Source organism: Armigeres subalbatus, chromosome 2, assembly GCF_024139115.2.
Source record: "Armigeres subalbatus isolate Guangzhou_Male chromosome 2, GZ_Asu_2, whole genome shotgun sequence".
In the NCBI taxonomy this organism is placed as follows: domain Eukaryota; kingdom Metazoa; phylum Arthropoda; class Insecta; order Diptera; family Culicidae; genus Armigeres; species Armigeres subalbatus.
In genome coordinates, this window is record NC_085140.1 from 258,418,244 (window position 1) to 258,445,712 (window position 27,469).

Sequence of the window (27,469 nt, forward strand, 5' to 3'; positions counted from 1 at the left end):
AGAGAGTTGAGTCGGAAAAACTCATCGTAGGATTATAACCTTAAAAAAGTTTTTATTTTCACTACTGTTAATTGAAAAACATTTACCCTTAAATAAATCACACTTTCAATCTATTATTATTTTCAATAATCAGCTACCGTGCGGCACCGAAATCCGTACAGCACCGAAATCCGTCCACCTCATGAGATATCAATCAATTAAAGGGGGTTAAAGGTAATTGATGTAGAAATAATGTATCTTGTCCTTTTCAGATACTTGGCTGTAAGCTTTTAGGGCACAGAAATGGAAAGAAGGCTTTGAAATTAAAACAATAAAAATAAAAAAACAAATCGCCACCCACCAAACGCGTAGTTTTTGCCGCCATTTTGTTTTCGGGTAGAGCATTATTGCACCAAAAGTAACTGTGTTTAAATTGCTAATTGCGAACCATTTCATAAGATAAGCGGTATACAAATCAAAGGGATCGTTTCTCAAGGTGCGTATCGAACTATTTACAGTAGTAGTTTAGTCAATCAGACTGTTTCAATTTAAATATTTAGTTAAAAAATAGCCAGGGAATCAATATTCGGGCAACGCCTAACAATATACTCTTTGTCATCAACAGAGTTTGTTACTGACAAACGCACCTAGCGACAAACCTTTATCCGAACCCGAACACAATATGACAAGAATCATTTGCCTTGCATGTTCTTATATTTCCAAAAATACGATGCTAATTTTGTAATCATTGTTCGATTCTCGAATATTTCCATAAAAGCAGAAACTATGATAGCATAAAACCGAAATTTGCTCTTGAAATAATGCAAAATAACGGGTTAAAAAGTTAGCAACAAGATTGTCTTCTTTTTTGTTGCTGACAAAATTTTTCGGATCTTTGTCATTATTATCTCCGACAAAAACAAAGCTTTGTCGTTGGTTCGCTTTTGTCCACGGGGATGACAAGCTACGCCATCTTTGTCACATCTTTTCTGAATCACCAATACGAGTGCACTGCGAATGCAACATAAACAATTGCGAGGGTGAAAATGATATAAAACGAACAAAGGCATAAGACAGCACCTTGTGCAACTAGCATTCTAAATAATTGAGCAAATAAGTTGAACATTCTTAAGTTTGAAGCATGGAATCGAGTGTAAAATTGTTTTAGTTGATAATTCGTTAAATTTTTCTCCATTTTCTCATGATTGTATCATGTTGCATTATTGAGTGGAATGGGCGTTTCGTATCATATTCTCCTGTAAAAACGTAAACATTCGAAATTCGCGCACATACTATTGCAAAATAAATCTGTATTGAGGTAATTTGACACTGGGGGATAAATTTATCCCCCAAAAAAGAACGAACAGGCAAACCTGTCAAAATCCATAGTAAAAAAATTGGATGTCGCTCCTCTGCTTTTGTCGCTTGTTTCGCACGCGCATTCCAGAAAAATTGATTCCCTGAAAATAGCTGTACGGATTTTGATCCTTTGATTCGAAATCCGTCCACGGTGGACGGATTTCGAGTCAGGAGTAGTTGATTTTATTCATTATTTTATTATGTTTTTCGTAGTTTTTAATGAGTAAATGTGAAGCACTCCAAAAGTAGAAGCCTTCATGCTCCTATGTCAATGAAAAACGTTTTATTTACATTCGATTCCTATTTTCTAATGACTTTTTATATACTAAGGTGCTTAAGTGTACAGATTTCGATGCCCCACGGTACAACAAATTGGAAACGACTTACTTGATGTGTGATACTACCACCATTTCCTTTAAATTCACTGTTGCGGAAGATTATGTTTTTGCTTTCCGTAGAGTCCTCTCCTAAACGATTTTTCTTCTTCTACACGCGTCAATCTCCTTCCGTATTATGGTTTGCTTCTTGATTTTAGCACTCGCGACTGTTATTTTGATACCAAAAATGAACGAAAAACGATGAAAATGACGTATCGAAAAATATGCTCCCATGTTTAGTCATGGCACACTCAGGATCCCCACCATTTCACCCGGCGCTCATAAGTCATAAAAACGAAAAATTTATTACTATTAAATATTTATTGTTTATGTCATACGATGCAGGATTGGAAAAAACAATGAAGTTCGTTGGTTTCAGTTCGTTCGTTCGTTTCAGTGTTGAAACAACAAATTTGAAGATTGAAACAACAATGTCCTCGTTGTTTGAAGCAACAAAGGAAACAGTTGTTTCAATCGTACAGGATTCTTCCGCGTGTATGGTAAACTTTTCAAAATTTCTTTGTGTAATTTTCCGGAATTTCCACTAAGCCTTTTCAGAATTCAAACATTCAATTTTTATTTTTTTACGAAAAGCTGTTTTGTTTTTCGGTGAAACTACTTCGACAATAAGCAGTTGCGAGCCCAACCAAGATGAAAGAGACTGTCCGGCAATCCCAGGGTCGGCTAACTACTGGGTTATCAAGGGTTTTTCGCTGTAAACAAAATCTAACACCGGAAACTTTCACTTTTCTTGTATATAATTTATTTGTTCCTAATTGTGGCGTGTGCATTTATTTTGTGTAATAAATTTATGTTAATTTGTTAAGTGTGACCACGGCTGCTGTTGATGACGGGCTGAAATAGCCACCACAGCGACTCCAGTCCAGACTCCAGTGCAGCCAGAAATCCCGCCGACTAGCAAGGCGAGCGGCGATGTGGACGATTTTCGTCCGACGGGGCCAGCGGGCGTTGCTGGTCGGTACCTTGCAGGCGTCTTCCCTCTTTGACACAATCGGCCGGCCGTGGCTTCACCACCTTGGACAGCCGAGAGGGGAAATTCTCCTTGACGATCGAGGAAACTCCAACTATGGACGACGCAATCCTTAACTGTTGAGGCCCGAAAGCCTGTTGGCTTCGCGGACCGAACCGTGTGCTAGACGGAACAAAATAATGGGTAGTAGAGGTCCTAATGGACATCAAGGAATTAACTCCAAGTTTTACGGTGCAGGAATTGGGTTTACCTGAACACGTCTTCCCCAAAACTTCAGAAGGAGTGGGCCTGGTTCACTTGTCACAACTTGACTTCACTAAACATGTCTTAGCACACGGACGCCTGATTTACAAAGAGGCCACGCTCGCCAGGTCGTTTTGCATCTGGTCTGCCCACCCCGCTCGCTCTGCTCCACACAAGATCTAAAAAAATCTATAAAATCAGGAAAACGCCTTAAGCATTTGATACATACACAACACATACTATACCATACGCTCAGACGACCGGCGCCGCAAACCGCACTGCCACGAGATCAAGATTGTAAAACATTTCTTTTAAAAATATTAAGAAAATTCAAAGTAATCGTTTCTAAGAAATCGAGTAGTTGGCGTGTTGATGGGACACAAAATTCTTTTGAAACGATTCGATTAAATTTTTAATAAATTATTACTAATAATAAAATAATTACTCATAACAATATTGCTCAATAAATACAGCTTTTAAAATATATAATGCATAAAGTGTCCTGCATTGATCCAAAAAATAACTGGTCACTTTATTCAATCCTGTATTGGTTTAAAATTTCCTTAAACTCGATAGCAAATGACTCAAACATCTAATCTGGCCACAATTTGTAACCAAAATCCACAATTTGGAACCAAACGGTTACATCGGAATTTTGAACGAATTTCTTTGGATTTGTACCGGACATTCTTTGGTTTGCTCATGGTCATACGTGGTGAACGGTTTGTCCAAAAATTTCATTTGGCCAAAACGACAATCGGCCGAAAAAATACCGTTGTGTCTAACAGGTTGTTGGCCGAAATCGTCGTTTGGCCGAAAAAATCAACAGGCCGAAAATGCCGTTTGGTCGTAATGGTCGTTTGACAGAAAGGGCCATTTGGCCGAATTGATCATACGACTAAATGGCCGGTCAAATGACCTATTTGGCCAAACGACTTTTTCGGCCAAATTACTAAACGATATTTTCGGTCGTATATCCATTTCGTTAAATATTATTTTCGACCAGATGGGTCTAATGATTTATTTGGCCAATCACCTTTCGGCCAAATGGCCCTTCCTGTCGTTTGATCAAAAGTCATTCGGCGAAAAACCATTTGTTTGAATGCCGCTTAGCCGAATAACACTGTAAGCCGAATTCCATTTGGCGGAATTATGTAAACGTTTGTCCTAAACGGTTTGACCTAGCAACCCTGTAGACTGAAACTGCCGTTTGGCCGAAAATGTCGTTTTGCCGAATAGATCATTTAGCCAAATTAACCTTTCTGCAAAACCCTTCGCCACTTTAGGCAAAATGTTCATTTCTCCCAAATGAATCTTTCTATCAAACGACCATATTGGCCAATTGAGCTATTGGCCAACGGATTTTTTCAGCCAAAGGAGTTCTTTTGGCCGTTCGGCTGAACCGCATTTTCGACAGTATGTACCTTTCGATCAAACGACATTTTCGGCAAAATAACTTTAAGCTAGATGGGTTTTGGCTAAATGGTTTGTTCGGTCAAATGCCATATTTGGCCAAACAACATTTGGCTTTTGGCCAGCGCACACCTTTAGTTTCATTTGGAAAAGAAAAAATAAGTTATACGAGACCCCTCAGTCTTAAGTAAAAGTAAATCTTAATCATAGCATACATCGCTTTTATTCATTAATCGTTTATCGTTATCATATAACTTTTATACCATTTGATAACCCAATTTGGTAGCCTTAGATAAAGATTACCTGATTATTTATCACTATGCAAATCATTCAGTTTTATTATTCATACTAATTTATCAATAATCATATCGATGGTTAATCATTAATCACACACATATTGTGTCAATATTCATTCACGATCGGTAATCATTAATCATACTCCAAACGGTTTATTTATTAATAATTATCGTTAGTCATTGACAAAAATAAATAAGATCTTTTTTTATCTTTATTTAAGTGATTTTTAATTTTAGAATTAAGTTCATCACTGGAATAAATTTAATCGTTAAACATAATCATTAATCATTATCTAAAATGAGTTAATCATTATTTCTAGACCAACATTTGAAAAGGGCGTAACAGCCAATTTTTATTCCTTTTGATTCTTCGTCTACATATATTGCTATATATGTGGACAAAGAATCAAAAGGAATAAATTTTGGCTGTTACGCCCTTTTCAAATGTTGGTCTAGATTTATAACCTTTAATCATAGAGTTGATTGATTTAATCATAACAAATCCAATCATTCATTGGAAGGTTTATTCATTAACCCTCTGTTTTGAATAATCATGCAACGTCTGTCAAAATTCGGGCCGAAGTTGCTTCGTGAAAGTGAATATTTTATGGTCTGATCCCGATTTCAACCATAATTATTGTTAAAAAATAAGTGTGCCCAGGTGGGAAATCTCAATATTCTAAACGTGTTACAACCTGCAAATACAAATAGGAATTTAGAGCTTTTAGTGGAATGCCTTCACTTGTCATACACCCTCCGTAAGAAGGGATAGTGCTGTCCCATTTAATTCCACTAATAATTGTAGCTTTACAGATATGTAGTTCGACTAGAACAGTAAGGTAGTCTCCAGCGTATCATATTTGACTCGACCAAGTTAAAAGTTGGAGCAGCTGGTTAATTTCATTCTAATGGATTCGATGCTCCCTGTTTTATGCTTAACCTTCCGGTACTTCCGGAGTACTACTCAGGAGCCATTTGAATTGCTACAACATACGACCAATATCAAGAATTGGTCTCTTATTATGAAATATTGTAGTGAATACAGATAACAAACAATTTATGAAAAAAAGCAGCTTTCTTGAATGAATTCAATAGATTGGTCACTTCTTTGCCAACTCCGGATAGGCAAACTCCCTATGAATTCTGGCGAACTCTTCTCCTAGATATACTACAAAATTTCTTCATCAAGAGTTCTGGAGAATTCCTTGCTCTTAAAGAACTATTACCCATGTTTTTTTGGAAATTCTTTTTCGAGGAATTTTAGGACATTTTTTCTTCAAATTCCAAATTCTGCCACCAGAAAGTGATTCTTCGTCTGGAAAACTTGTTAATTACCCTTTCAAGAATTCTGAGGAAGTGCTCCTCGAAAAGTTCAGGGAAATTCGTCCCACGCGAAATCTTTCCCCAAGAATTTTCAGGAATTCATTCTCCAAGACTTTAGGGGAAATCTCTAAGATCAAACTTCCAGCATGGACTTTGTATAGCCGCACATTTTACCTCCCGGCTAAGAAAGCGCTGTAAGAATAGTTAATAGAACTGTAAAGCATACTTATTGAAAATTAAAATTAAATATTAAAATACAAAAAAGTTCCGGATTTTTTTTTTGCAAAAATCATGTTGAATATCATTGGAGTCCAAAGCATCAAATACCTATGCATGGCTATGCATCCAAGATTAATCAGGAGATGTGTACATTCATATTCTCTGTAATTAACAGCATTCCAAACTATTTCCAAATCAGTTCCAATTGGTTTTAACCGGTCGTGGACCCCAATGGACAGGAAATATCCAGCTCAGAACAACCCATTCTGGTTGGAACAGCTTCACAGAGAATGATGGGCACTATTAGATGCCAGTAGTAAATTAATCGAACAGCAAGAATACACACTGAATGAATGAAAACGAATTGAAGAAGTAATGCAGTCCAGATGGAGATTATTCTCAGCCAGAACGCGCGCCGCCTCCGACAGCCGTCGCTAATTTTCGCATACGGCCTTGCGTGAGCCAAGCAGAAATATGTTGTATATCAAGAATTGAGACTAATCGAATTAATTAATTGTACGCATCCATTTCAATTCCACTCATTTCTTGTCCGATACGCAAAACAGTTTTATTTCCATGACAAACCGTGGACAAACAAACTGGCTCAATCTGTAGACGTATTTTTTTTTTATTTTATTTTGGTCAATAAATATTTCGAGACCAGAGGAAAAACAATAAATATATCACTTACCACAGACTACGTTTGTTGCGGCTCGTCGTACGAGCCATCCTTCTTGGAAATAGAAGTGTCATTCATTATTCAATAAAGCACAGTTGAGATGAATGAGTAACAACGATTTTGCAGATCTATTTCTGAGCTATTCTTTTCTGCTATTGTACTATGAAAGTGTAGAGGTTAATTGAGGCTATTCTGAATCGATATGGGGTAGAAAAACAAAGTTACATCTTTTCCTTTCGATTGATGTCGACGAAGGACTCCTAATATTGAAAAGGGGAATATCAATCATTTAATATTCATTTCCAAATTTTAATCATAGTTCAATTAGTTGTTAAAAAAAAAATATTTCTTTTTCATCTGTAATCTGATTCTTCATCAGTCAAATAAAATAAAGCTAATCAATTTCGTCAGTTGAGTTGTTTGGACCATTAATTGGTTAAAATAACACTAAAAACGTTGAAAATGTTATTAGAAGGTACAGGATTGAATCAACTATGTGATTTATTTTATAAACTTAATGCATTAAGGATTCGGTCAGACTGATTTTCTCCTCTTGTCCTTGGACTGAATTCACCCGAGGGATTCTATTCGACAGCCTTCTTCAATTATTCAGATCGCATCACGACGCATGTATTCAATTCTACTCATAAATTGATTCATTTGTATGCTTCTACCTAGCCTACAGATATCGATGTTCACTCAAGTGTCCAGTTGCGCAGACGAAAATATCCATATTTCAATAGTTTCATCATAGTGCCGGTCGCTGTTGGGCACGGGTTAGCGTTTGATTCGAACAAATCTCTGTTGCCAACCATGGGGACTGGTCATCATTGTTCGACACAGATACCAGTAATTGAATTGAAATCAATTAAAATGCGGCGGACCGTTTGTCAAACTGTCATTTAACAGTTTTCGAAAGCACATTTTTTAACTCGGTGCTGAATCATCTTGAACAAAAGTTCTAAGTACTATATCCAGAGAGCGATAAAATACTGAGGTTTTGGCGAGGAAAATTATGTGTGTGTCATTTAATTTTACGATTGTACTTATTCCATTATATTCTATTCGCCCTGGTAAGGCGGCATACCGACAAAACAAACAATCAACCCCGAAAAATGTAATCAAAAATACAGGATTGAACAATCGGCAAATGACACTTATTCTAATATCAAAATTGAATTAAATTCCTATTGCATTACCTGACAATAACTACATATATAAATAATTAAACGAATTCAATCAATTTTAATCGCGAAACCATACACTAAATGTTAATTGGAGACTAATGAGTTGTGGTTGAGGAAAATATCGTGACCACAGTAATGAACGTGCAACACCACTCGTAAATGATTTAAATAAGCAGTGGCGTATGCACAGTAGCGTTGCACATTAAAACAATATTTTAATGCACCAATAGAACGCGATAACACTAGCGTAAAACAAGATCGTTAGGAAAGAAATAAAAATGTTGAGATGATGGGAAGAAATCGATATCGGGGCGGTCGTGTGCTTTAATGTGCTTTGTATGATAAATATCCGTTGTTTAAGCAGCGTGTATTTCCACTTAGATTTCTTCTAAAGATTGCACAATGTAAAAGAATCTTTAACAACTAAAAGTCAATTTCTACTGTAAAATAGAATATTATCGAAGTAATAAAACTACTTTTAAATTTTACCGTAACATATTTTTTCATTAAACCTTGATACATCATGGCTTCCACAAGGTTGAAAGGAAAAATCAATCAACAACAAGATTGAATATAACAAAACACTCCTATTATAATTATGAAAGGTCTAGATCCCTCACTATTTAATTCTTAAGCTATCAGACCTAGCGCACAATTAAAAGTAAATGTTGATAGGATTGTGCACCGAATATTCTATCTGAGCCAGCCCTACCCGGTACCAAACCACAACAACGACGGTGGTTTTGAAATCAAACTGATGAACAGCATTCGACAAGCTGGCTTTCACGATGCCGGCTTGCACGTTGAAGCCTTCCAGTTTCAGTATCACGTGTTACACACTGAAAGAGGTAACAGTAACCTGAGGTTTCGTTCGGTGTGTGCCTGCCATTGACAAGCACAAGGATGTGGGTTGTGGGTAGCTGCTTCACGACTTCGAGAGTTCGACTTAATTTTCCTCAACTATCTATCATGCAACATGGCAGTCAATGATATGAAATGAAGTGGACTGACATCCGTTGGTTAATGCATTTTATGAGATCGTTTAATCTAGTGACAGAAGTGCAATATGTTTGCTATGGACTGAACACGTATTGCCAGGTAGCTGTACGTCAGCAAACGACTTCAAAGGATGCGTGACATACGATGGAAGTTAAGATTTCAAATAATGTACCTATTTTCATATTAGAGGAAGAGGTTCGGTTATGGACACCATTTTGTTTTTGGTTCATAACGTTGGCCCTAGTTCATAGGGTAAAGTGCCCAATAGTGGACCCATTATTACAGCACAATGTAAACATTTTGCTATGAAATTCCATCGGGAGAACCCACCCTACAGTCCTATGATTTGATTACATGCATTGGAAATGCTATGGAAAGTAAAACTAGATGATTTTTTACAATTCTATAAAAAATAAACACGAGAGTGTCCATTATAGGAATATTTTGGGGGGTCCATAATAGGAAAGAAGAACGTACCGAAACGGAACATAAAAATCAAATGAAGTGTCGACTATAGGGAAGCAATTTCCTATTATGGACCCCCAGGGGGTCTACTATAGGGCGAATTCAGTTAGACTTTAAAATGTTAATTTCAATGAATAACGTCGAGAATTTAAGTGTTTCATGTATGTATCGTGAAGAGGAGACGCAGAGCTTGATATTAGATATCACGCAAAATTAATATTTTGAAAAGCAAAGAGCAAAATTTCGCTACTAGGGGGTCCACTTTTGGGCATTTTACCCTATTATGCCGACATTAGTAAATTTAATAATTTTTTTTGTTCGGGATAAACTACTGCGTCCTTCTTTTCATTGAACTTTTCTAGTATACCCGTGTCATTTGTTGAGTGCATGTCTTTCTGCTCCATTTCTATTGAGAAGAAATTTAGTAGTCGTTTTTTTAGTTTTTTTATTCAGATTTTTCTCAAACTTAATGTGAGGCCTCTTTAGATTGAAGTACCGCTATTTATACCCTTATACTAACTTTCAAAGGCGCGCCCCTCAATCAGTTTCAGCTTTAACAATAAGTGGAATAATACTGATTTTGACCATGCATCGGTACTAAAGTTCATATTTTTGCTTCTTCTTATGAGTTCTGAATTCGTTTTTCTACAGAGATCTTCATTGTGTTTGGCATTTCGGAATCTCACCTTTTCTTCTTCTTCTTCTAATTGGTATTAAATCCCCAAACTGAAAAGCGAAAAAAAAAAAATGGTGTGTACACACCAAATTTTCTTTCACCCATCCAGCAAACCAAATTGCTGGATTCGTACCAGCAATCTAATGTTTTGCTGATTTACAGCATTTCCTATGTTTGTTTGCTGTATATCAGCTTTATGTTTTACTGAGTTATAAACCAGCAAGTTGACTGTTGCTGTCAATCAGGACATCATTCAGAAATTTGCTGAATTTCAGCATTTTGATTAATACAATATAATGTTTGCTGGAAACCAGCAAATCTCTTGAAATGTCAAACCAAAACGTCACTCAATCTCTTCGATATACCTCGTGTTGATCGGTTGTAAAGTACATGGAAATGGGATTAACTATTCGATCTCTTGATTAAGTATCATTTTGGTAAATATATTTAACTTATGTAGGTATTCAATATAACGTTTCAATAGACTATTATTTTTATTCCAGGTGGATAGAAATCGAAAATAACGACCATTCGATCCTGCACAATGAGGACTACGCGATGGACCCAAAAAAATAGCTTCCAAACGCTGTGTAAATCTAGAATATTAAATATAATAAGAATAAATACTGAAACATCTATCGATCTATCTTCATTATTTTTCTAATGATTTTTTAAAAATTCCAAAATTTAGTGGTCCTGAAAATTGCTGAAAATACAGCAAAAAATGAAAATTAATCAATTGGGTTGTTTAGCGAAGAAAAATATGAGTTTTTTTTATAGTTTAACATGAAAAGCATGCTTTCCTGATATCCAACATATATTTGTTTTGTTTGTAAAACTTTTATTTACATGTTTGTACAGCAAACAATAGGCCATTTCAATCGATAGAATGACACTAACATTCCTACACAGAAAAAAATTCCATGGTAACAATTACTATTTTGTAGACTACGCCATGTTTTTAAAACAACCAAAAATTTTCAGTTAAATTAACCATGCATTCGGACAAATTAATCACTGATTCAGTTCATGTAACAACATTCCACCACGACCACAGATGATTTTTACTGCGCGCATGGTAAAATCAAACGGGTTTGTTGTCTGCTGAAAATCGTCGGTGCGTATTCTTAAATTAACCCTCGGAATGGTAGTTTCGACCGCAACATTTTTTTGCGTGTGGAATGACAGTTGACCCATGCAACATAAGAACAAATTCTTAGTCCCATATAAAATAATTCAAATTAAAAATGGTTCCGGTGCTCCAAAAATTCTGAAAAATTGAGGTTAGGCTCATTTTTTATGCAGATTCAGAATATGTAAAAACATATATATCCCTAAACAACCCAATTGCTGGTTCACCAGCAAAACGATTCTTGCATTGCTGAAAATCAGTACTTGATCTGTCATCTTTATGAAAACTAATTTTGCTGGTTGAACAGCAATTTAGTTTGCTGAAAATTTGCTGAATGAACAGCACAAAAAAAGTCAGCAAAATCTTACTGGAATCCAGCAATAAAAAATTAGTGTGTAGACCGGTACCGGGAATCGAACCCACACACCCCCGGCATGGTCTTGCTTTGTCTTACCGCACGTCTAAGGAGGGCCCCAGCTTTACACAGAGCTCTAATTAGTCAGAGGGTTCAGCAGATCCACAAAATTTGTATCCGCTTCTTTCCTAATTAATCAGCACTCTGGAGTTTGGAGATTCATGTCGTCGACTTCGAAACCAGCCTAAGATTGAGTTACGTTTTTATAATTTACTCCATTGACTCCACCCAAAAGGTGCAAAAGATTGGTTATCTCAAACAATATAGTCGTTCCATACTCTTCCGACCATCACTCATAAGTATGAACAAGAATACTAAGAACTAGACCACAGTAGTAGATCTAACTCCGTAATGCATCACTAAAATGTGTCTACCTAGCATTACAGGCTCCGTTAACTGCTTTGGGGTCTTTCACAAATTACGTAACGCTGAAGGGGGAGGGAGGGGGTCAAGCCGAGCGTTACGATCAATACAAAAAAGTTAAACCTTTCATACAAAAAGTGTTACGAGGGGGAGGGTGGGGGTCCAAAATCACCAAATCTAGCGTAACGTTATTTTAGAAAGAACCCTTTGCTAATTGTTTCGCCCCCAGGCCATTCATGCCCTCGGCACGGGTCGCCTGACACCTTGGGATTCGGGATTAGGGACGTCATATTGTCAGCTTCAGTGTTGTACCGAGCCTGGCGATATGACCGCATTTACACCGTTACGCACTACTTATGAGTATCCATATCCCAGCGCACTTTACTGCATGATGCTTTGAAAGTAGTATTAAAAACCTTTGGGATAATTTTCATGTAAAATAATTGATTCGTTCGTGATACATAGTACAGTGGCGTAGCCAGGGGGGTGGTTTTGGGCATAAAACCCCCCCCAGAGACAAAATTTCCAGAAGAAATTTTTTTTTTTGAAAAAAAAAATGTTCGGAAAACCCCCCCCAGACTAATTTTCTGGCTACGCCACTGACATAGTATATATACATTTTTACAAATTTACATCTTTCGGAACCGAAAAATCATAATTCAACAGGCTGGGAGGAGAATTCTTGGATACAATGAATAAAATGTAAATGTCAGTCATTTTTGTGTTTACGTGTTGAAATATTTTAAAATAATTAATATTGCGTCTCACGTAAATCTCAGGATTTTTTAGTGTGTAGGTATTTATCTAATCTAATCTAATCTAATCTAATCTAATCGAACACAAACGCAGCCAGTACAAAGAAAGCATCCTGGAAAACTATTGAGTTAGATGACGCCCAATAATTTTCTTGTCAATATTGAGGCTCACAGCATACCAGTGGTATGACATAAACTTCAAAGCGGCCAGGCCCACTGCGTTGTGTTTGCCGCAGAGATGATTCTTCGAGATGTATCGTGTTCAAGTAGTCACTTCAACATGATACATATCACGAATCTACAGGGGTTGAAGGATGCGTGGACATACCGTACCATACGCACCGCGTTCTTTTGAGTTCTTATTTTGGTAATTGTATATAAATAAATATGTAGTGAAATGAATAACATTATGATAAGAAATTATATCAAATTTTATATATATTTGTAGAGTACAACGTCAACTAGGAGCCGAAGTTGATTCGGGATGTACATCTCTTGTAGAAGAAGCTGAAAATTGTAAAGAATTTATTTATTATTTAGAATGTTATATATCAGATAGCAGTTTATGTGCCAGGAAGTCGTCTACGTAAAGGTTACATGGCAGGTTGTGAAGCTTTCCTTCCTGGGATGTTTTGTAGTGGGCTATGAAAATGTTAAATCAGTATGAAGGTACATAATACAATAATATAAATATATAAGCATAAAAAAATGATTTTTAAATATGAAAATAAGAAACATAAAAATATAGTGTAATAATAGAATAAAATTGCTATATGAAAATTTAAAAAAATGAAAACATGAAAATAAAAAATGAAGATACAAAAATATGAGTACATAAAAACATGAGAATATGATAATATTGCAAATGTTAAAATATAAAATGTGATATTAAAGTATTGAATTTTGAGAATATGACAATATAAAGATCTGAAAATAAGATTATATAAAAATATTAAAACACAAAAATATAGAAGATGGAAATATGAAAGTATAAAAATAATATAATAAAAATATAGAAATATGTAAATATGCTAATTAAATTATAACAACATGAAAGTATAAAAATATAAGAAAGGCAAAAAAATTGAAATATGAAAATTAAATATTTCAAACTACAATATGAAAATATGATATGAAAAAAATACAAATATATGAAAATACAAAAGTATAAAAATATGAACATATACAAGTATAAAAATGTGAAAGCATAAAAAAAGGCATCATAATGTGTATATAAGTATAAAAATAGAAAAAATATAAGAGTAAGGAAAATATGATAATATAAAAATATTATAATATGAAGGTGTAATAACATGAAATTATATAAATATGAAAATACAAAAATATAAAACATAAAATATCAAATTTGAAAGTGGAATGTTCAATTTAAAGAAATATGAAACTATGATAATATTATAACATAATAATATGAAAATTTTAAGACACAAAAATAATAGAATGTAAAATATGAAATTATAAAAATATAGAAATTAAAAAAAATAAAATGTAAAAATATGAAAAATAAATATAATGAAATATGAAAAATAAGTATAATAAAATATGGAAAATAAATATAAAATATATAAAAACACGAAAGCATGGCATTGCTCCGGTATATTTCGTGGACTGGAAACTAGTGATACTCATGTTTCCTTTGAAATCTCTGTTCAGATTGCTATCAGAAATCAAGGTGGGTGTAATCCTTAATTTCAATCTGTGACAAAAATGACAAAAGCATTAGAATTACTATTCCTGGTCACGCTTGTCTGTACCGTTAATAGGGAGAGAAGGAATAAGTATCACGGAGATGGATATTGGGAAGGTATTCGTTGGGTCAGGATGTGCCTGTAGCTGGCAATGTGACCATGGTAGAACTTACCCCGTAACACACCACGAAGAGGTATCTACCCAGCATTACGGGTATCCTAGTGTGTAGGTATTTATCTGGTTTTTATCTTGGTATTGAGCACTAGACATCGTGATGCTATAGCAAACAAATGACAGTTTTTTATGTCTTTATTAGCGAGACTTTCAGCCCAAATGACAGTTGTTAGAATAACAGCATCTGCTATCTGCAAAAAAAACGTACCGTGCGGGACCGAAATCCGTACAGCACCGAAATCCGTCCACCTCATGAGATATCAATGAATTAAAGGAGGTTAAAGGTAATTAGTGTAGGAATAATTAATCTTATCCTGTTCAGATACTTGACAGTAAGCTTCTAGGGCATAGAATTGGAAAAAAGGCTTTGAAATTAAAACAACAAAAATCAAAAACAAATCTCCGCCCACCAAACGCGGAGTTTGTGCCGCCATTTTGTTTCCGGGTAGAGCATAATTGCACCAAAAGTAACTGCGTTTTGATTGCTAATTGCAAATCATTACATAAGATAAGCGGAATACAAATCGAAGGGATCGCTTCTCAAGGTGCGTATCGAACTATTTACAGTGGTAGTTTAGTCAATCAGACTGTTTCAATTTAAATATTTAGTGAAGAACTAGCTGTACGGATTTTGATCCTTTGATTCGAAATCCGTCCACGGTGTACGGATTTCGAGTCAGGAGTAGTTGATTTTATTCATTTTTTTTATCATGTTTTTCGTAGTTTTTAATGAGTAAATGTGAAACACTTTAAAAGTAGAAGCCTTTATGCGGCTGTGTCAATGACAAACGTTTTATTTACATTCGATTCCCATTTTCTAATGACTTTTTCTTATACTAAGGTGCTTAAGTGTACGGATTTCGATGCCCGACGGTATTGGTGTCTTGAACCAAACAATTTCACCTATGCTTCTTTAACATCTAATTGTAAAAAACACAATTGTCATTTGCTATTTATAATGTAGGGTGAGTTAATTTTCTGGAGAAAGCAACGCAAGCCATTCAGTCCTTCTTTTGGCTCTCCAGAAACCACACTGTCTGACACGTACTTGTCTATGGGGCCATCCACAAAGTACGTCACGCTCCCTAGGGGAGGGGGTTGCGAGTAGCGTGACGACTCATACAAAAATTTCATAGGTTTACTACAAAAGTGTGACGAAGAGGGAGGAGGGTCTAAAATCGCCAATTTTGCGTGACGTACTTTATGGATCTTCCCTATTTAGCACGTACATTTATTGTGAAAAACGGAAATAAATTCACAAAAGTAAATACGTATGTTTGTATTGCCATAAAAAAAATGATTTTCTGCTCTGCTTTTCGCATTCTATTTATAGAACTTTTATTGATTCAACATAGTATCAGTTTAATATTAGAGACTTCTTATTTTTTAAGACCAGTCCAAATTCGTAAGCTGATTGCGTGGCTGTTAAGGTCACTCCTGACAGAATCCAAATTTCAAAGTGCTTGCGTTTTCGGGGGCACATCACTCGATACGGAGCCGGCAGACAACTGTCATTTTTGTTGATTCAGCTTTGCTGCGTCGCAGCATGCGTGAAAAAATAAAAATGACAGTTGTGCGTTGCTTCCGTATCGAGTGGTGTGCCCCCGAAAACGCGAGCTCTTTGAAACTTGGATTCTGTCACGAGTGACCTTAAGTGCCAACAGGTTTGAGCTTTCTAGAATAATGACCCTACATGGGAACAATCTCGAGAAAAGTTTTCCTATTTTGGAGACGGAAATGTTCCGATGACTCAGTCACTACGAAATAAGCAAGGATAGTGTTGGAATAGAACGAATAGAACGCTATGCCGAATTTGGATTATTTCGCAAGAGTGTATAAGAGAAATAAAAAATGGATCCTTTCTACTGATTGCACCTGTTGGGCTTTGTCACTGGTAGTTTAGTTTGCTCATCACTTTATCACTTAGGATAGCGGTTCTCAACTTCTCAACGGCCACTTAAAAATACGTTCCGAGCCTCTTGAAAGAATGTTTCCGAGCATCTTAAAAAAAGCTACCGAGCCTCTTGAAAGGAGGCTTCCAAGCTTCTTGAGAGAAAGCTTCCGAACCTTTAAAAAGGAGGCTTTTGAGCCTCTTGAAAAAATGCTTTTGAGCCTCTTGAAAGGAGGCTTTTGAGCCTCTTGAAAGGATGCTTTTGAGACTCTTGAAAGGAGGCTTCCATGCCTCTAGAAATGAGGCCTCTAAACCTTTTGTAAGGAGGCTTTCGAGCCTTTTGAAAGGAGGCTTCCGAACCTCTAGAAAGGAGGCTTCCGAGCCTCTTGAAAGGAGGCTTTCAAGCTTTTTAAAAGAAGGCTCTTGAGCCTTTTGAAAAGAGGCTTTTGAGCCTCTGGAAAGGAGTCTTTTGAGCCTCTTGAAAGGAGGCTTTTGAGCCTCTTGAAAGGAGGCTTCCGACCCTTTTGAAAGGAGGCTTCCGAGCTTCTTGATAGGTGACTTTCAAACCTCTAGAAAGGAGGCTTCTAAACCTTTTGAAAGGAGGCTTTCAAGCCTTTTGAAAGGAGGCTTTCAAGCCTTTTGAAAGGAGGCTTTCGAGCCTTTTGAAAGGAGGCTTCCCAGCCTCTTGGAATGAAGCTTCAGAGTCCTTCGAAAATAGGTTTCTGAACCTCTTGAAAATTGGCTTCCGTGCTTTTGATAGGAGGCTTCCAAGCCTCTTGAAATGAGTTCCCCGAGCCTCTTGCAAAGAATCTTCCGAGCCTTTGTTTTTGTCTTTATTTTTAAGGAGGTTTGCAGCCCCTGGCTGGTTCACCTCTACTTCCGAGCGTTTTGAAAGAATACTTCCGAGCCTCTTGAAAAAAATCCGAGGCTCTTGAAAGGAAGCTTCCGAGCCTTTTGAAAGAAGGCTTCTGAGCCTCTTGAAAGAAGGATTTCTAGCCTTTTGAAAGCATGCTTCTGAGCCTGTTGAAAAGAGGTTTCCGATCCTCTTGAACAGGGGCTTCCGATCATCTTGAAAAGATGCTTCCGAGCCTCGTGAGAGTAGGCTTCTTAGCGCCTTGAGAGGAGGGTTCTGAGACTTCCGAGAAGAGGTTTTCGAGCCTCTGGAAGCCTTTTAAAAGATGGTTTCGGAGCTTTCCTTAGTTTTTATTTGCGGATCCGTAGATCCGTAGAAAGCATTCAGTTCCGTAGATCTACGGAAATTTCCGTAGATCTGTCATCGCTGCTTACGGCTTCCACAAACCCGATTCAAGCACAAGTAATTCAAGCATCAACCTTTCATGATTCGGTACACAATTTTCTTCATAATTTCGCAGATAAATTATTTAATTATTGTACGAATAATAAGTTTTAGCATCATTCGCACCAATCGTACAAACATTTTCTCATGTGTATAATAATCAACACAACCATCATGGTTTCAACAAGCAGTACATCTCAATATTACGCGGCAGCCAATAATTAACATAGTACATAGTACACTAATTACATAAGCATTTTTTCTGGGTTTTTCAACCACCCCTCCCTCCATGTAAGATTTTTAAGAAGAAAATAACAACTGCTCAATGGTCATGCCTAAAAACTTCTTAGAAGAGACCGAACCTTCAAATCAAAAGGTTTTAAACTGCAATTAATTGAATATTATTCGGCAATTCGGCCGTACGAAAACCACACAAATCAAGCATTTGAAAGATATTCAATTTGCACAAAAGAGCTAACCGCGGTGGAGGTTGGTACTCGGATTCTGATGGCTTTTCCGCAAACGTGACCTTTAAGTGATCTTGTTGTGTAGGGGTTATCACGCCTATCTAGAGAGTAGGAGGTTGAGGGTTCGAGTCCCTCCAAGACACGTGGATTCTTTTTTCAAATTTCATATCAATTTGTCCATTTCGAAACATATGCACAGCCAAGATATTTAACAAAAAAATGGGTTTAAAGTGATTTAATAATCATGAAATCGAGTGTTTCGAACTCCAATACATTGGTCACTTCTTCTGAATGTACCATACCCTGCTCACGTTTGCCTAGAGCTATCACATGTCTTCTTCTTCTTATTGGCATTACATCCCCCACTAGGACATTGCCGCCTCACTGATAAGTGTTCATTCAGCACTTCCACAGTTATTGACCGCGAGGTTTCTAAGTCAATTTACCATTTTTTCATTCGTTTATCATGAGGCTAAAACGATGATACTTTTATGCCCAGGATTGCTTAGACCAGTACCAGGAATCGAACCCAGCCACCCTCAGCATGGTCTTATAGCAGTCTTATAGCGACGCATCTTACCGCTAGGCTAAGAAGGGCACCTTTCACATGTCAGTTATAGCAGAAAACTAGGACTTTCAGATGCCACCTGAACAAACTGCACCATTTCGCGCCGGAAGGAGCTACTTCAGGTAAAAATTAACCTAAAAATTAAATGGGAAACCTTGAAAAACTTTATTAGTTTAAAAGGTAGAGACACTCTATAGCATTGTGAAAAAATGCAAAATGTAAAAAATTGGATTAAAAGTTATATTAAAAAAAAACTGTTTTTAAGGCAGTCATCTTCAGATAACGCTCATATTTCGATACATTCAATGGATAACCCTTTGGAATTTTCAGTTTCTCTTTATATCAAACTCTACACCTTGTCTGAAGAAACCAATGCTCTATTCATGTTTTTGATAAGACGAAAATATTCATCTCACTACTAGGTAGATCAAACTGATGTAATGAGATGCGTCTTTTCATGTTTAAAAACTATGTAGTAGACATCTTAAATCAACGGTTTAAAAGTTGTTCAATTTTGATCGTGAAATCAACGAAATTGAACACTGTGCATTGTGCATGGTGCGTAGTGTATCTCTTAAACACCCATTACGAGGTTTTTCTCTTTCTCGTAAGTCCAATTATGAAATGTTCTATCGGGGATCATTTTTCCATACATTTTTGAGGGGGTCGAATGTAAGATTTGTTCTGTTTGAAAAACAGAGGAAAAAATTGTTCAAGCAGCTTCAAAACTCCGTAAGATTCACATACCGTTTCGCTTCGAATTGCCGGACGCTTCGAACGCCGGACACTTCAATTGTTATTCGACTTTATTTACCTTCTCAACAAGTTTTTCTTGGGTAAGCAGTGCAGGGAACGATTCTTGGACTTAAAACCATTTTAACAAATGTAAGTAATCCGTGATCTGTGGTGAAAACTTGAAAATTAGAGCTAAAAGTTGAAAGCATGTCATAATCAACGGTGAATTTCGTTTTTCTTGAATGCAGTTTAAGACTCAACATTAGAGAAAACTAAGCTCATATTTTCTATATTCTATCATTTTGCAAGGGGTATTAGTAATTTATTAACATAGTATGAAAGTGCTCTTTGTCATGAATTAGAGAAATTGCTTGGGAATTCATAGCTTTTTAATTTTTATTACATTTTTTGTATGTCCGGACTTCGAGGCAAGTTTTTACAATTGCTTCGATTGCCGGACATGCTGAAATGATGTTAAATAACTGTTTATCAATTAAGTTAATTGAAATCAAATGATTCGTAATAAGCAATCATAGTTACAATTTCATTAGATTTTAGTTGCTACACCCCAAAAGGAACATTGCTTGCTCTCAGCTTATCGATATTAACTTATACACATATTGTAAATGGTATCACTTTATTAATTTTACACAAGTAGCAAAACTTGCCTTCAGTTTCTAGTAAGTGGCTGTCTTCAAATGCATTTTTTAACCATTCACATTTTTGTAAAAAAAAACAAGTTCGTAAAACCAGCTTTTTTTAACAGAATTGTATAAAAAGACACGTTGTGAACGACTCCCGTTAAATAAAAGAAAAACTCAACATTTCTCGGACACGCCCGAATTGATCAATCCGCATGAATTTATTATTTCAATTGCTCCTTTCAATCCTTGATTTCTAAAAGCAAACTAAAACGGATTTCAAAAGACACATAAATACCACTAATTGCAGCTTACCCACGTCGAATTTGAGAGGATTGAGATTGAAGAAAATATTTCATTACCCACAGACACGTTAAATGGCAAAGAGGCGTTCTACCTTGAAAGGGGAGAGGGGGAGATTGTGTGGAATTTTTAGATTCCCAATGTTGTATATTGCAGTTAAATGCTCCCGCTTGGTTTCAAATGTTGTTTTTTAGTAGTCCTGGTCGATCTCGGAGCAGAAACTTCGGATGGTACACACAACCGGGAGATGCCAGATTTCCATATGAATGTGTATAGAAACCTTACTTTAGGGATTTATATTAATCGAGAAATATGAATGTGTTTGAATATGTTGTCTTTGAACGGATTAAATTGGCTATTTGAGAATCAATATAGCCAAACTTGAAGTGTCCGGAAATTCGAAGCATAATTGTCCGGCATTTGAAGCATCCCTTATACTGTGTCCGGATTTCGAAGCAAGCGATGTTTAATGTTTTCGATTATATTAGCTATTTCGTGCATACAAAATGTCATTTTCACTACACTACAGCAAATTTGATAAGTTAATCATGACGGGTAGAGGTGTGCGCCGCCGCGCCACGCCGCCGCCGCCGGCAGTTGGTGGCACGCCGCCGCCGCCGACATTTTTGCATCGGCGGGCCGCCGTTTGAAAATTGTCACGCCGCTTATCTATAATTTTCCACGCCGATACAAATTTGAAGATGTCCGCAGAATTTTGGAAGTGGAAGTGGAAATTCTGAACATTCAATGGATTTCCTGTATAATTTCCTGATCCATCACGTTGAAACACCAGAGATTTTTCCGTGAAGATACCAATGATTTCCATGTAAATCCCATACAATTTCTACTTGAATTTTTGAAAATCACTCCGTAAAAACTAAGAAAAACTTTGTGTGTAAATTGCGAAGGATTTCTCTTTGAAATCCAAAGAATTTACCATTGAAATTAATTTTGAATGGAAAAAGAGGCGTTCAGCAGAAAGCCATATGGAAGGAGATCCACAAGGCTGAAAGTTGTTTCGCCGAATATGTCGTTTAACCGAAAAGACTATTTGGTAGAAGCCTATCCGAGCAAAGATTGAGAGCAAATCGATAACTTGTTTCAATGTTGTGAAATAATGGATTATTATTACTTAACTTGATATCTTTTTGGTCGTTTTAACGGTTGAGTAACAAAACGTATAGCAGAAAAGTCTTACTGTGACATCAAATCGAAAGCTATTCCTGCTGTCATTGAGAGCAAATAGAAAACTAATTTTGATATTGGTTTCCGATAACAAAACAAGTACACAGTTTGATGTCATATCATGCAGTTTAGTAATCTACAGCTAAATTAGATCAAAATATGTAATCAATCATGATTATTCATATTTGAAAACAAATTATGAATCAATTTTAAGTCAAAATCAAAATATGTTTTATATATGCACTCATTACATTTTCAGACTTTGCTAGGGTATCTAGCATAGAATGTCATTTGGTCGGATAGTTTCTTTGGCTGAAAGAAATGGTTAGATGAATTGCTTAATAGACCGAAATAGTCATTTGGTCGAAAGGGCCATTTGACCGAAATCAACATTCGATCGAAAGTTCGGCTGAATCGGTCATTTTGGATATTTTCAACACATTAACGGAGAATCTTTTGAATTTCGTCAGAAAATTCTTCAAGTTTTTCAAGAATATTCATTTGGAAATTATTTTCAGAGTTTTCACGGGAAGTTGTTCAAAATTTCCTTAGGAAAATATTCAGAATATGCACGGAAAGTTCTGTTGAGAATTTTTCGAAATTTACACTTCCTCAATCTAGATCATTAAAGATGGTTAGTTTTTTATTCTTTATTGGAGTGTTTTTTTCGCAGGGAGAAGTTCATCACTAGACGGCTAGATTGGCAAAGCCAACTTCAAAACAGATTTTTTTTTGCAATATCCGCGGGAGACTGTAGAATTTTCACGAGAAAAACTCCGGCATTTCCAATTCTTCAAAGTTTCTGCAGAAGATGGTTCAAAATGTAGATTTCAACGAAAAATTCTTTGGAAAATCGGAATTTTCAAGAAATGTTTTGGATTACTTCAAAACATTCTTTCTATTTTCGATAAGAAATTCTTGGGATATTCCATTGACGGAAGGCGACAGACGGGTAATTTGGCACAGAAAGCCGTTTGTCCTAACAGGTCGTCTGGCCGAAAGCATCGTTGGCCGAAAATGCTGTTTGGCCGAAAAGGTTTTTGACAGAATGGGCCATTCAGCGGAAAATGTCATTTGACCATTGAACAAAATTTCGTAGCCTCTCTACTTTTAAGTCGATACTGGCTTTTAGGCCAAAAGTAATCTAGCCGAGTACCATTAGCAGAACTAAGCGTTTAACGGTAACTGTTATCTGGTCGAAATAGGTTTGACAGAAAATGTAGTTGAGTCGTAAGCGACGTACAGGAACATTTGGCCGGATTTTGACCGTAACAGTTTGTCCTAACAGGCTGAAAAAGTCGTTTGACTGAATACCCAACAAACAATTAGGGCTGAATAAGCTAGTTTTTTATTGTAGAAGACCATTTTTGGTTGAATAAGTGCTCTATCAGCTCACAATGTTTATTACAAAAAATGCCGGTTGATTGTCATTTGGGAAAAAGAGCCATTTGGCCCAAAAATGTCCTGTCTGCAAGACAACCTTCTTCAAAAAGTGTCGTTTGACGGAATTGAATAAAAAAACAAGTTCGGCCGAATAGGTCATTTGACAGAAATTGCCATTTGGCCGGAAGGGTATTTTGCAGAAAGGATATTTTCGTGTCAAATGACCATTCCTACCACACGGCATTTTCGGTCTAATGATTTATTTGGTTAAATGATTTTTCGGCCTAATTACCAGTTCGGCCGAATGTTCCTTTTGGCTGTATGTCGCTTTCGACCAAACTACATTTTTTGACAAACCATTTTCGACCTGATAATAGTTGCGGATAAACGTTAAGTTCAGCTTAATAGGATTTGATTAGATGACCTATTCGGCCAAACGACCTGTTAGGGTAAACGATTTTCTCGGCCAAATTATCAGTTCGGCCGCTTGACGCTTTCGGCCAACTGAATTTCCCAAGAATGTCTTATGGACAATACACTAGTCGTTCGATAACTGCAACATGTTTTCGTTTTAGTTAGCGAATGCAGTTCTAAACGTTCTAAACGTCCAACTATTGTCACGTCCGACAACTTCAGATGCAATATAAGTGCATTTGATTGTTCAGCGCAATGCAGCTATCATCGAATTTAAAATCGTTTCGAAGTTTAGCGGTCCGATAACTACAAAACTGATGTAACTAATAAATTGCAGTTAGAAAGCATTGCAGTTAAATAAGTTTCAGTTGTCAAAAATCTATTGTACAAAGAATTTCATTTTTCATATTAAAATCTACATTTTGAACAATCATTCGCGGAAATTCTATTAAAGTTCCCGTCAAATTCCGGAGACTAATTATTTTAGTCTGAGCAAGCCAACGTTAAAACACCCATTCTATCAGTCGCACTTTCCTACAATTATGAAGTAAATTTCGAAGAATACTCAACAGAAACTCGACAAGAGCTTTCCGTTTATATCCGGGGGTTTTTCTTTAAAAATTTGGAAACATTTCCTCGTAAAATTTCGGACGATTTTCTCATGACGATTTTTTTGCTGAAGGCTTCTTTTGGTAATCCAATAGTTTTGTCAAACCTTCAGAGTAGTTCGAGGAAAATTACAATTAACTGCATATTATTCGGCAACTCAAAAACCCTTTTTTGTTGAATATCTTGGCTGTGCATATGCACAGCACATGTTTCAAAATGGACAAATTTATATGAAATTTGCGAAAAAGAATCCACGTGTCTTGGAGGGACTGGAACTCTCAACCTCCTACTCTCTAGATAGGCGTGATAACCCCTACACAACAAGACCACTTAAAGGTCACATTTGCGGAAAAGCCATCAGAGTACAAACCTCCATCGCGGTTAGTTTTTTTGCAAATTGAATATCTTTCGGATGCTTGATTTGTCCTTAATAATTTCCAAATAAATATTTAGGAAAAAGGCAAAAAAATTAAGGGACGTGATAAAAAAACGCCACGCCGATGCACGCCGCCGCCGCCGGCTAAAATTGCTATCGGCGTGACGCCGAAAACGCCGCCGCCGCCGACCAAAATTCTGACAAACGCCGCCGCCGATGAATATTGGACCGGCGCACACCTCTAATGACGGGGTGTGTTATCACTCAGTGTAAAGTACTTAATTCCGTTTGAAATATTGAACTGAAAATTCAGCAGTCTCCGGACTTCGAGTCAAAACGGTACATATTAACAGATTTCTTGACAGCATTTGGAAAGTGCAAACAGTAGACATCGTAAGCTATCTGAAAATATATGAGTCTGCATATTGCAACTAAATGAGAGCCAGTGGATCTTACGATACGATATAGCTTTCATCAACAAGTTTATCTCAAACGACACGCGACCAACTAAAACAAAACAATAAACAGCATAACCATCACAAATAATCATTTTGCATATTCTAAAAAAATAAACATGTCTAGTGTTTGCTCTGCGCATGGGTTTTATTTATTTTCAACAAACCCAAACAGTTTAGCGTTGCATCGGAGCTTATCTTGACCCTTGAATGCGCATTGCTGTTTCAAAACAACAAACTGAAGATGATAAACTAGATGTCAGAATCTATTATATATTCAATTAATTAAAGTAGAGTAGACTATTCTTAGGTTTTCCTTAGCCGTGTGGTAAGATGCACGGCTACAAAGCAAGACCTCGCTGAAGGTGGCTGGCTTCGATTCCCGTTTTGGTCTAGGAAATAATCGGGATGGATTTTTTTTTCAAATTCCCTAGGCATAATGGTATCATTGTGTTAGCCTCAAAGTATACATACAAATGGCAATTTGGCTTAGAAACCTCGCAAAACCAACAAATGTGGAAGTGCTTAATGAATATCAAGCTGCAAGGCGGCAAAGTCCCAGTGAGGGATGTAATGACGATAAGAAGAAGAAGCAGAAGAAGTGGCCTTGCTGTCACACATCCCACCACTAGGCTGAAGAAAGCACTTGAGGCTACTTAATACCGGTTTATCGATTAACATTCTGTCCAAAAGTACCACCCATTAACAAAGTAGAAATATCAAAAAATGGACACTCACCGATTTTCGCGATACTGGCCGACAGAATCCAGACGCCGATCACAAACGGAGTTTCCACGCGCGAAAATTCCACCTGTGCGACCGGATACCGTTCCACCTCGTGGCCTTCCTCGTCGCGCTCCGCATGGTGGGTGGCACCGAACGACCCGCCGCCGCCATCCGACGACACTGTTGACGATACAATAGTAGATGACGCTAACTCAGCGGAACGCTTCAATTGACTTTCGCTCGGCCCCAGGGAGCCGAAATGCATACCCGGTTGCGGCGTCAGCAGATCCGCCGCGGACAACTGGCCGGAAGCCTGAAATGTAAGATGAGATAAGGCTGTTAGCTTTCCAGTTATAATATTAGGATTCGGACTATTTCTGGGGGCAAATGTTTGCAATGTTGATTAATGACTAAAGGGATCGACTACAATTAAAAAAGATACAACATAAAAGTGTTGTGTCGTAAAGTAACCGCTCATAAAAAAAACCTACTCCTCCGCTCTTTTTTGTCACAACGAAAAATACGCGCCTGATATGATATGGTCTGACCGCATTGTGCTTTTGTGCTGTGCGGCTCTTTTCTCTCTTTGCTGAAGGAAGTTTTTAGTGTCTTTATAAGCCATTTTATGAGACAGATTCGAACAGCTGATCGAAATTTTGAGTGGACAGCTCGGTCTTTGTTTTGGTAAATTTGCATGTAAATCATCATCATTTCGTCATCATCATCATCATTTCATTTCATTTTCGCAAATATTCCTTGTAAAATGTAAATATTAGTGTTTGGTCTCCTGTCATTTGAGCTTTCTATAAAATGGCTTATTAACGAGACTTGCAGCCCTAGGCTGGCTCGTCTCGACAATCATTCTGGTCATAAATTCAATTATTAACAAATACAATTATTTCATATAATTCGTTTAATATTTTTCCTTTTATCTTGCTTGTGTTTTTTCGTCATCCAAACTATCCATCTGTCAGGATCCGGCTCGTCTTCTGTCTTCACATCGTCGTCGTCATCCGTTGAAAGTTGATTCAACTCTGTTCGTCTATCTGAAGGAGCTGATTTAGTATTTATTTTCTTTCGTGGTGGTGATTTCTCGTTCGGTACATCCAAGCGCAAGCGCTGCGCTGTTCGTTTCGACTGGATATTCTCTTTCTGCTGCGAAGGGATCGTTCAAAAATTACGTCCATCGTTTTTCGGCATTTTCAACCCCCCTCCCCCCCTCATGTCACAAACTGTCACAAATCATTGACTCCCCCCCTCCCCCTGTACGTACGTGTGTCATTTTTATTTCTGCGATTATTTTGGTTTTTCTTTTTGGTACACTATATTTACAATAACATAATGAGTTATGTCCCTTTTTAACAGTTTTTAAAATGCGTTTAAAAAAAAATAAGTTGTTCCTAAAATGCTTTCAGTATTTTTCTTGTGGATGGACGTCACAGAAGACGAAGCCCCTCCCCCTGTCACAAACTGTCACAAAACTCTAACCCCCCTCCCCCCCTCAAACCTTGGACGTAATTTTTGAACGGCCCCAAAGACTGGAAATTGTCATCGTGTTTGTTTCGTTCGATTGCTTGGTGCTGCGAGTGCGTGACGTACTCGCCTGGGGTGGCGATGGATTCGATCGTGTTGGTTTTGGTTTCGCAATATCCAACTGCGCCTGCGTC

General features: G+C 37.0%; 1 protein-coding gene across 16 annotated transcripts in view; it reads right to left on the bottom strand.

The window, feature by feature from the left end:
* The window catches only part of LOC134212119 (sodium/hydrogen exchanger 3), a 276,330-nt gene that overhangs the window by 101,179 nt on the left and 147,682 nt on the right, over window positions 1–27,469 (bottom strand). For 13 of the 16 annotated variants that reach the window (XM_062689674.1, XM_062689679.1, XM_062689678.1 and 10 more), the window contains exon 4: window positions 25,815–26,115. In XM_062689674.1, the coding sequence (XP_062545658.1) occupies window positions 25,815–26,115 (301 nt within the window). The remainder of the gene's footprint in view (window positions 1–25,814; window positions 26,116–27,469) is intronic. The other 3 variants (XM_062689683.1, XM_062689682.1, XM_062689681.1) reach the window with 1 other exon arrangement.